This window comes from Stegastes partitus, unplaced genomic scaffold (assembly GCF_000690725.1).
Source record: "Stegastes partitus isolate 25-593 unplaced genomic scaffold, Stegastes_partitus-1.0.2 Scaffold1926, whole genome shotgun sequence".
Taxonomy (NCBI): domain Eukaryota; kingdom Metazoa; phylum Chordata; class Actinopteri; family Pomacentridae; genus Stegastes; species Stegastes partitus.
In genome coordinates this window covers 53,061-64,059 of record NW_007579657.1, presented here as the reverse complement: position 1 = coordinate 64,059, position 10,999 = coordinate 53,061, and the positions used below count along the sequence as shown (strand labels likewise).

The 10,999-nt window shown below is 44.3% G+C and overlaps 1 protein-coding gene across 1 annotated transcript in view; it reads left to right on the top strand.

Moving 5' to 3' along the window:
* LOC103373211 (uncharacterized) overlaps positions 1–10,999 on the top strand; it is a 28,854-nt gene that overhangs the window by 6,868 nt on the left and 10,987 nt on the right. The window contains exons 3-8 of the mRNA XM_008303053.1: positions 17–100; positions 685–824; positions 1,092–1,215; positions 1,492–1,636; positions 2,719–2,829; positions 4,996–5,123. Of these exons, the coding sequence (XP_008301275.1) occupies positions 17–100; positions 685–824; positions 1,092–1,215; positions 1,492–1,636; positions 2,719–2,829; positions 4,996–5,123 (732 nt within the window). The remainder of the gene's footprint in view (positions 1–16; positions 101–684; positions 825–1,091; positions 1,216–1,491; positions 1,637–2,718; positions 2,830–4,995; positions 5,124–10,999) is intronic.

Sequence of the window (10,999 nt, the reverse complement as noted above, 5' to 3'; positions counted from 1 at the left end):
GCTCTGTGCAAACATGACGCTGTTTGTTGATGCAGACTGAAACGTGTGTGTTTTGTCTCTACAGTGTGTGTGAGCGCTGTCTGAAGGACCTCTCAGTCAGGTAACGCTTCATGGAAACACCCAGAGCCCATAGACGTCACAGTTAGATTCCAGCAGGAACATATAGAAGACTTTCAAAGAGACACAAAACAAAGATTATTTCCAACTCTTACACATGAAAAAATAAAACGTAAAACCTGCCTTCACTTCATTTTTTGTTTTTTAGGTTTCTTCTTTTTTAAATGCAAAAATCTCATAGCTTCTAATCCATAAGGACAATTCATTATGTCATTATTTTTCAATGGGAGAAAAGCTAAAAGTCTGACTTTTTTTTTTATAAGCAGTGGCATTAAAACAAAGCTGCACATCACTGCATGTAGACAAGTTAACAATAGTGTAGTTGTTTCTATGATGGAGCACGTGTAGGTTTTTATTTTTGTCAAGTATTGTGAAGAAAAGTCTGTACAAATAATGTATATTCTTATAATACTTCTTATTTGGCACCTTGATGTATTTTCGTGTCAGTCTAGGATTCATAGCAGCATTTCTTCGAGGTCACATGATTTCATTACAGTCACCATGTGTCAGCGTATTAAAGGTAATGAATGATGCTAACTAGGATGTGATTTCTGTGTTTGTGTGCAGCGGGCAGCCACAGTGTGGATACTCCGTCTACAAGCGTCTGGGGACAGAGCTGGTGTTGGGCCTGTTTCTGAACGTACGAGCCGAAGAGCAGCCGGAGCTGTTCGAGGAGATCTCACAGCTGTGCATCACGCACTGGCATGGTAGGGCCACACCGACACACCAGGCGTCATTAACGAAGAAACACAGTCCAGTAGTGATGTGAGAGAGATGGTGTAGAGATAGTTCATGAAGGTTTTACTGAACAACGCCTCTGTTGTGATGAGACACGCCAGGACGAGTCAGACTCAAGTAATTATGTGCAACACGGTATTGCCACATCTGCTGCTTCCTCTTTCATTTCAGTTCAAAACGCCTCCATGTCTCTGTGGTGTTTGACCCTCTGTGTGTGTTTAACTGGATGCCTGCAGGTCTGATCTCTGCTCCGATCAGTGTGAAGGCTCCTCTGTGGTCCTCGGGGTTCTCCACCGCCCTGGACGCCAGAGACAAGCTCATGGACATCATCAGAGACAAGCTGCAGAATGACAAGCAGGGGTGAGGCTGTACAAGTGTCAAACCGCAGACTCACACAGCTGGCAGCTCACAGACACAGTGATCCTCCCTTTTTACATGAGGACTGAGCTCCTGCCTTCTTTTGCAGCTCTTAAACTGCATTGAGCAAGTCAGAAGTTCTGTTGCTCTTCAGGGGAGATTTAGTGCCATTCTTATGCATAATGACGCTTTCTCCATTTTGGTCATAAATCCAGAGGCCAGTAGTGATCAGTCACCAGTGATTTGTTGCACATAACATCATCTCCCCTCTGCCTCTAGTTTTGTCGGCAGTCTCGGTTCTTTGCCGCTGCCCGACTCCGGTTCTGCTGCCCAGCACCTCCTGCTCTTCATCTCAGCGCTCATCCCCAAAGCTCTGGCGTCGCTGCTCACCTCCTTCACCCTGGCACTCAGCGGAAAGGAACAGGTACCCGAGCTCTTTGGCAAGAAAGTGGATAAGAGAAAGAAAAAAAGACAAGATCAGGAGCAGTAAAGTGTAGAACATGGTGGTGTGTGCGTGGACTTTGTTGCTCCTCTGATTCTAAGAAGAACCTGAGATGATGCCGTGAGTGTTGAACTTCTGCTTTACTGCAACACTCTGAACTCTAAGCAGCTCCGAGGTGGCTTATTTTTGCTTCTTTCATATTTTCTTTCACTGTTGTTCACTTCATTTTTAACTGCAGTATAAAGTCGAGCAGCTCTACAGAAACTAAACAACTACGTCTGTAATCTAAGAGAATCCAGAGTGTGTTTGGTACAGTATATGAACGTTATAATGCCATAAATCCATAAAAAAAGAAAGAAATGAAGCTTAATTTCTTTCATTATTTGATTGAAACAATACTGGCATCAACGTGAACAACATTTCTCCGAGTCCACAGGTGTAAACTATTGTGTCTCTCTGTACTGTAGATATTTTACTATTTGCATTTTTCATGCTACTGTGCACGTCAGCTCTAGAAACGTTTCACCGTGTTGAATGTGTCGTCACACAACCTGCTGACATCTCGCTGCACGTTGACCAATGCAGCTGTTTTCCTCCAAATCTCTGTAATGTGCTGCTTTTACTGGTCTCCTCTCTGTTCTGAGGAAACACAGCCTGCAGCTCAGCCGAGAAGACAAAAGGATTCATATCATGTGACCGTCGCCGCAGCTGACTCAGTCGTAGTTGTGTCAAGGAGCAGTTTTTAGTATTTTACAGGATCTTGATCGTGACATTAGATTTGGATAATTGTTCTGATAGAACCTCACATGATGCATTCAAGGACCGTTGGACAATTGAAAACCACATAAATCTTTCTGTTTTTATGGTTTCCCGTCTAATAAGTTGCATCATTTTGGCAGCTTTTTTTTAAAGATAGCGTGCCTTTGGACCCAGCGGTGGGTTTTGAGGTTCAGAGGGTTAATATCCTGATAACATGGAAAGTTATAACACTACATGTAAAATGTCATAACTACAGTTATGATCCACATTTTTTTCTCACCTGGATCTTAATATTTCACGTTCAGGAGGAGGCCCGTCGTCGAGCCAGAGAAGACCCTGATTTCCTGCACCGAGTGCTGCTGGAGGTGCAGAGACTTTGGCCCCCTTTCATCGGAGGACGTAGATTAGCCGAGCAGGTAGGACGAGCTGCCTCCCTCCTCTAACGCCATCATAACATAAACGAATAACTGAGACGTGAAGGGGAGTCAAGTTGTGCATCCCTCTGTCACTGACAAACCTGACACCAGTTTAATCTGCAAAAGCGACTGAATGTGGTTGTTGTTGTACCTTGTATGTATTTACAGTTATGTGGTGTTAAAGTGCCTCGCTGCAGGACTTCATTAGTTCCTTTGTGTTGCTCTCATGTCCTCTAGATGGCGACAGATTCCTCCAAATGAAAGTCTGATTGAACTGCTGCACACTCACAGGGACTGGACAAAATAACAGAAACACCTTACATACTAGATGATAGTATCGCTGCAGTAAAGTTGAAGTCATTTGTCGTCTTGCAGCGTTAACGAAGAATTTTGCAGCTGCATGAGCGAGTCCTACTTTAATCATCAGCTTTGATTAAAGTGTGACGATGAGCGTTTGACAGACAGCTGCTATTTAACTCTCAGTTTTCTGTTTGTGCTGTGTTAGAAGGTGGTGTTACTGGTCCAGTTAAATCTACTCCGTAAGCATCTCGTATCTACTCTGTTTATGCCACAATATGGATTTTCATTCATTAAAACGAGTCCGACGTGACATCAGCACCGTCGGCCAATAGGAGCCCACGTTTACTCAAGAGTCCCGTCTCCGGATTGGCCCGCTCTCGCTCTGGCCCCGCCTCGCTCGCTATCTTTGATCGCTGTGACCTCATCAAACGAGCTTATGCAACAGCCCAATCAGAGGCATTGATCCCTCCGGTTGTGATTGATTGGCTCCGTTTCCCCCCCAACACACACACACACACACACACGCTCCCCGGAAGGAAGGAAGGAAGTGAGAGGAGGTCAGCGTTGTTGGTGACGCTGCTGTGAAAAGCAGAGAGTGGAAAGTTTTGTCACTTTTATGAAACGCGACGGTGAGATCTGGTCATTGGCGGACTTGGTGGAGACGCGTGATGAGGGATTCTGCGGAATTAGGGAGCGTTTCGTTGAACTTTAAAGTCCACAAAGGCCGTAAAATATGCACGAGAGGGACGGATTTGCTGTTAACAAGGGAGCACAGCTCACTGGAACATCCACAGTAACTCAACAAGACACGCTGCACCATAAAAAGTCCTGAAGTTTAGCAGTAACTCGTTGTTAATCAGTGACACGGTCGCCGCCGTCGTCGCCACGAACAAGCAGAAAACCAGACGACAGAGAGCTGATGAGATGCAGGAAAGTAAAAGGAGGGAGATTAGTATTCACAATCAGGTGGAAAAAGTGGAATCTCCATCAGGTGGAACTAAGATATGCAGGAGTTTCAGAGGGAGGGAGGGAGACGGAGTGAAGTCAGCGAGGGCATCTCTCAGCCAGACAAAGACAGAGATTTGTAAAAAGATTTTCCACTCCGCCGGCGAGAGAGAGAAAAAATGACAGAGGGGAAGAAGAACCAGCGATCATGTTCTCCGGCGGTCCATTAGTGCAGCTACTAATGGACGCGGTGAAAAGGTGAATTAAAAGGGCAACAATTGGGCTAGTGGGCTCTCTTTTTGCCCCCAAGGAGGCTCTTTTCACCGGCGGAAAAAAAAAAACAGGTTCAGGGGAATTTTTGTTCAACATGGAGGGTTTTCATTCAGGGTCTAAAGTGTGTCCCATTCATTCTAGTTCAAAGGGGTTTCACAAGCATGGTCCTGCACTCGTGCTGTTCCAGAGCTTCTCTCGGTCCTGCCGGCCGGGCGACTATTCACAGATCAGCTTTCAGATCCTGGACCTCCGGACGGACAGTTTTTGAAAACACACAGGTGTTGCTCAACGTGTTATTCAGCCGGGGAATGAATTGCATCGGTTACGAAACTCTTATTGCTTCCACAGAAAGTTTCAACACACAGATTTCGGTTTTAACCTAATTATTGTGCAACAGTGGTCACTCACACTGATGCTTTAGGACCCTGAAGAACAGACTAGTCTATTAATCATTAAAGTTATGTTTAGAGTTTATGGTGCAGCCGTTTAAACGCATTAAAGAATGAGGAGTTACTGAGAAAACTGATGGAAATCATGACAACAATTCTACTCAGGCACCACTTTTCTTTTCCTTAACCCAGTAAAGTGTCACAGAAGAAGAAATCTGATGTCGTCTGTGTAACGAGCTGTCTCTGTGTGTCGCTGCAGGACTCCACCCTCGCCGGGTTTCTGGTCCCTAAAGACTACGGCGTGGTCTACATCAGCCACTGCGTGCACCGCGACCCTGAAGTGTTCCAGCAGCCCGACAGCTTCCTGCCGGAGAGGTGGAGCGGGAGGTGAGGGTTTTCCACATGTCTTTCTGTTTGTCAGGCAAAGATGAGAAGCAAAACATATGAAGAGCCTGAAAAAGTTGGAGATGCATCGAACATAAACACAGTTTAGTCGTCTGTCGGTTAAGAAGCAGCAGGTCACAAGTCGCTGCTAATATGAACTTACTGCTGAGTTTGCACCAATATCTGTCCACACACTGACCTTCTGATGGTTCAAAACTGAGGAAGCCATCGCAGCATCACCTTTGTTGCACCGTCCACCATTTGATTAACTCTCCTCTGCTGCCCGGCGGCTACGAATCACACCAGCTTAGAGACCCAAAGAGGCTCCGTTCATTTACTAAGTCACAACAACTCAGAAACTTTGCCGGAAACTCAACTCATCACCGGTAACTTCAGGCTTTACTTTGAGTTCTTTAGAAAGAGCAATTTCCTTTGTTGCAGTTTTAAACAGGTAATCAACAATCAGAGAGAGAGAGAGAGAGAGAGAGAGAACGGTTTATGTGCCCACAGGAGCAGAAAATAAACCAGAATGAAATTCAAGAAGCAAATGATGAGTAAGTGGCTGAACTTTTTCTCAAAACGAGAAGAAGTTTTGCTGTCTTGACCCAAACCAGAACCCACAGGACAGACAGACGACCACACAGCTGAAGATAACGAACTGACAAATTAGCTCCATTAAAAATATGCAGTCAATAATCGACCCTTCACAATCCTAAACCTGCTATCTGACAGGTTTTTAGGAGAAACAAAAGGAACCCATCAAAACAGCCTTAACATAGCGACAGCCTTGGATTGTGACTCCGACATGACATTTAATGTCACCAATCAGGATGACGGCGTATTATCTGACTGAACAATCCCACAGATTGGCTACGTTCACACTGCAGGACTTGATGCTCAATGAGGATTTCTTTGTGACTTCCTTCACGTTTCCACTTCAATGCGACTTGTATGTGATCTGCTGTGTGAACTTCATACGAGCCAAAAGTGTCCCGCATGCGCAGAAGAGGACACGACGACGTCACACGCAGCGAGCGTGCTCAGTGTTTATGGAAGTAAACATGGATGGTAACGGTGGAGCGTATCTGCCACTCCCCCGCCGCCACCGATGGAGGAAACAGAAGTGTGAGCGCTAACTAAACTAGCATCAGCAGCCAAGTACTGCCTGTGTGTTCTGGACACTTCCACCCCGTCAGAGCGCTGCCCCGGGGTGGAAGTGTCCCCCGAATATTCTGATATTCATCATTAATTGAGACCAGAAAGTTCTATTGGGACCAGCCCTACTAGTTATTATAACAACTATGAACAATAATGAACAACTAATGAGCCTTCCAGCATCAAGCCCTCCTTGTATCTGGACCTCCGTCTGGACAATCTGACAGCCTTGATATCCGACATAGAAGAAGGTTTTACATTTAGTGACTATCCAGTCACGACTGTACTAACATTGAATCCTACATTCAGTATCTTTCTTTATTTCATGGTCATGCAGGTTCTGTAAACTGACCTACTGACATTTACACGACCACGCTGTAAGTAGGTGATGCTTCAAGGTTGTTCTGAGCAAGAGAGCAAGAAAACACATGCAGCTCTGTTCACACGTCCTACCTGCCGCTCCGCTGTGGTGCCGCACACCGACACACACTGACACACACCGACACACACCGTCACACATCGACACATCGACACACCGACACACACCGACACACTGACCATTAGGAGGAGGAGGAGGGAGGAAGCTCTCAGCGCCGCGGCACATTAGGGGTCGAGGAAATGCGTCACGAGAAACCATTTTCATAAAACCCGAAAAGAAATGAGCAGAAAAATACGGCGTTTTCTTCCACGTCCATTATGGTGTTTTATGGTATTTTTTTTAAAGATTACTTTTGGAAATAAAGGGAAATAAGCCCAGGAGGAAATAAAACAGAGAGGATGGTCATAAAGGAATGAGATTTGAATTCTGCTGAACATGGACTGAGGGCAGAGAAGAGATGTGGTGGTGTGGAAACGAGTTTTAACATCTTTCAGTGATCTGTTTTATATGTTTAGGTCCTAAATTGTGCAACAACGTGAGTGTAAGAAATATATGAGAAATACACCGAGGCTTGTTTTGTTCATGTTTTTAATCCTCTGAACCCCCAAAACCCAACGGTGGTTTTGAAAGCCTCATTACTGTCAAATAATTTCCTTAATTCAACCGTTTATCAGAGAAAGAAGCTGTAAAAACAGAAAGATTTGTGACTTTCTGACAGTCCCTGACCAACTCATCTGTTATGTTTATTTATCCAGATCTAAACTTCAACTTCATCAAAATCAATTTATTCTACACATCTCATTAAAGATTCACTAAAAATTAGGGATTTGCACGAATCAGATTTTGTAAAAAAAAAAAAAAAAAGAAAAAGAAACACAGCACCACAGAGCAGACATGAGACGCAAGCAAGTTTAAAAATAAGCCGTAAAATATCTAAAGTATGTTGAGTCATCATCTTTTCCAGCATCAGTAGCACCTGTAGGAACCTAAAAAACAGTTTAGTCCAGTTTTCTTTCATTCTTGTATAAAAAATGAACAAGAAATGCAGTTTTCACCAAGGGAAAATCCAACAAAACCTCACGAGTCAGTGATTCAGCCGGACGGATCTATGGAGGGGTTTCAGCAAAGCAAATAAAGAAATGAGTCATTAGATATGTAAATGAACAGCGTTGTCTAAAATAAGACTAAATATAACCAGAAAACGTAGATAATGTTCATGCATAATTGCACAGTGAGCTACAAAAACTATGAACAGCCAAAGAGGCTCTGAAGCTGCTTGAGGAGGATAAACCAGAGCACCGTGGATCAAGTTCTATCAGAAATCTGTTCTTCTAAATCCAACATATTTAAAGTGTAAAACCACTCGGTGCAATCTGCTCTGTGTGTGACTGACATGACCGTGAGTTTTACTGACTAGATGATGGTTCAAACACAGTCAGACTGGCTTCATCATATAACCACAGACGCCCACTCCTTTACTATAGCAACCGATGCAGACGGACCAGCGACGCCTGAACGCACCGAACTGGCCGCATCGATTCTGCACGTTCGGCTCAGAAAGACGGCCGTAAACGTTAGACCGGAGGAGGAACACGTCTGCCGGGAAGCACAAAGGCGGCCTGTGTGCTACCTGCTCTGCCAAAACTGCAACCTGATCTTCCTCCTGCAGTCTCTCAGTCGAGCGCTTTCTGTTCATTCACTTCCTTCATTCACCTGTTTCTTCTCATTCATGCCCATTCAGTCAGTCAGGCGGCAGCAGGAGGGGGAGCACGGTCTATGAATGTATGTATGTCGGCAGCCGCTGCCATGGCAACCGGTCACCTGTCACTGTCTTTACCAATAGGGATTCCCTCTGTGTGTGTAGTGTGTGTGTGTTAGTGTAGTGTGTGTGTGTGTGTGTGTGTGTGTGTGTGTGTGTGTGTGTGCAGGGTTTGGGGGGAAGCTGTTTTCTCTCCCATGACGCCCTTTGGAGTGGGATGAGAAACAGAAAAATGAGTCACAGACGATCCTATTCTAATTTTTTTTTCTCTTTTTTTTGTTGTTGTTGTTGTTTGTGGGTGATTTCTCTAAAATTAAATCTCTTTTATGGGATGTGACGGTTCTAATGAGTGAAGATAAAAGGATCACGCACGCAGACTTTCTTTTGTCTTTTTTTTTTTGGTGATTGATGATCATCAGCAGGAGTTTCCGATTGTTGCGTACTACTTGGTGACAAAGTCATTTCTCAAATCTGAGGAATTATTCGTTTCCAGAGACAAACTCTTTGTTGTATTTTGACGGACTGTGAGAATGTAGTCGTGCGTACCAGTTTTTAATTTCATTTCTTTTATAGAGCAGGGACGTCTAAGAGTAAAGACGTAGCGGTGAATCACGTATAAGGAGAAGACGTCCAGCTTCATTCTTCTAGTTTAATAGAAGTAACACATTTCTCTACCTATAAGCCAAATAACTGCCCAACCAGCAGCTTTCTGATGATTTTCTCCACGTTAACTCGATGCCGTTTTAGATGCACCAACGTGTGTGAAAAGGCAACTCAGCTGAGAAAAGAAATCTATGAATGAAAAGACAGGTAGCTGCTGCTGCCATGGTAACTGGCCACCTCACACCTCTTTTTACCAATGGGGATTCCCTGCTTCGCGTGTGTGTGTGTGTTTAATGTGTGTGTGTGTGTGTGTGTGTGTGCTTCATGCATGATGAGTTAAGGAATGAGTCAGAGGAGATTTTCCTTCAGATAGTGTGATGCGAGCGCATTCGTTAGAATTATACAAAAAAATAAAGATGATAATTGGATGAGGTGTGTAGATGCAGGAACGTTGGAGATCCACGTTTAAAGCTCATGAGGAGTCTTGAGTAAGAAGATGGTGTCAGTGAGTTCCTTTAAAGCCCAAGAACTGATCTTCCACCCAGATCTGATGTAGGTTTGGGTTGGTCTCCATCGCTGCTGGAAACGCTTAAAAATGAGCCACGCTTTGCACCAAATGACGCGTTCTTTCACTACCGCCACATACAGGTTCCTGCTCCTGTAAAGTCCAGCTAAAGGTGCTTTTTTGGGGACTCGAGAGGTGATTGTTTGAGATTTTGCCCGCTTGATTCTAATGGATCTTAGCAACCGGTGCCGTCTCCCTCCGGGTGAACGAATCCGTCCGTCAATACATATCTTCCTGTCTGCGTGTTTGCTATGCGTTCTCCCCTTTATCGGCCGATCTGTTCCTCCTTCCTCCTACCTGCCTCTCCATCTGTCAGTCTTCCTGCCTTCCTGTCTGCCTCGATAGTTGCCTGGCTCCTTTTTCTTGCCACCTGGCTGTTTCGTTTAATGACTGCAGTCCTGTTACATAACAAGCCCACCTACAATCACCACAGTTTCATCTGTTTGTGTGCCTTTTTCTTTTTTTTTCTGTGTGCGGTAGTTGGGCGTGTATTGTCCGCTGTGTTTGTGCATGTTGTCGCTCTGTGTGTGTGTGTGTGTGTGTGTGTGTTTGTGTGTGTGTGTGTGTGTTCGTGTGTGTGTTTGCGCTTTTCCAGATGGAAGCAAATCATGTAGCTGGCAAGTTAACATCCTATCAGCCGAACGCCCACACAGACTCCAAGCCCAGATAAATGAATCGGAAATGCTACCGAGCACAGATAAAGATCTTAGCTACTGCGGCGGATTGTGTGACTAGTTTCACATAAGTCTGAGAACGGGGAGTTTCCTTCTTGTCCGCAGAAACACTGACATACATCTGTTTTTATTTGAAGTGGAAATTTGTTGAGCTTTTCCACGGCTGCATAAATCATGTGAATTCTTAGAAAACGTATAGGACTGCGTTGAGTCTCTAAAAACAACGTGAGGTTTGATAGTCGTGATCTGTGTGGTGATGATGATGCATTCGCTTTAATTCGTTTAAACAGTTTCCATTATTGGAAGCACATGTTGGACGGAGTCACAGTTTTTCGTGATGGAACAGTTTTAATCAGCTCAGATTCAATCCCCAAGAGGCCTTATAGGAGGACAAAACATTTATGGATTCCTGGAGATGTTTGTTGTCATTTTATTGTTCAATGAAAACAAATATTTTGCGTGTGTGCTCTCCAGCACATTGATATAAATATATTTATAAAACTGTCCAGCCATTGAAATCACAGGGCATTCTTATACCCAAACTACAATACTGTACGCCAGAATAACATTTAGTTTGTTCCAACACATAGTATGTCAAATACAGTGAGCCAAAGACGCCTGGATATCCTACTGCATCCATGTAAATGTGTTTTGCAGCATGTGAGTCAACATGTTTTCTGACCCAGATTATGTGGCACATGCATCGAGGTGTAACAAACTTGAGCTGCAGATAACAACAGACAG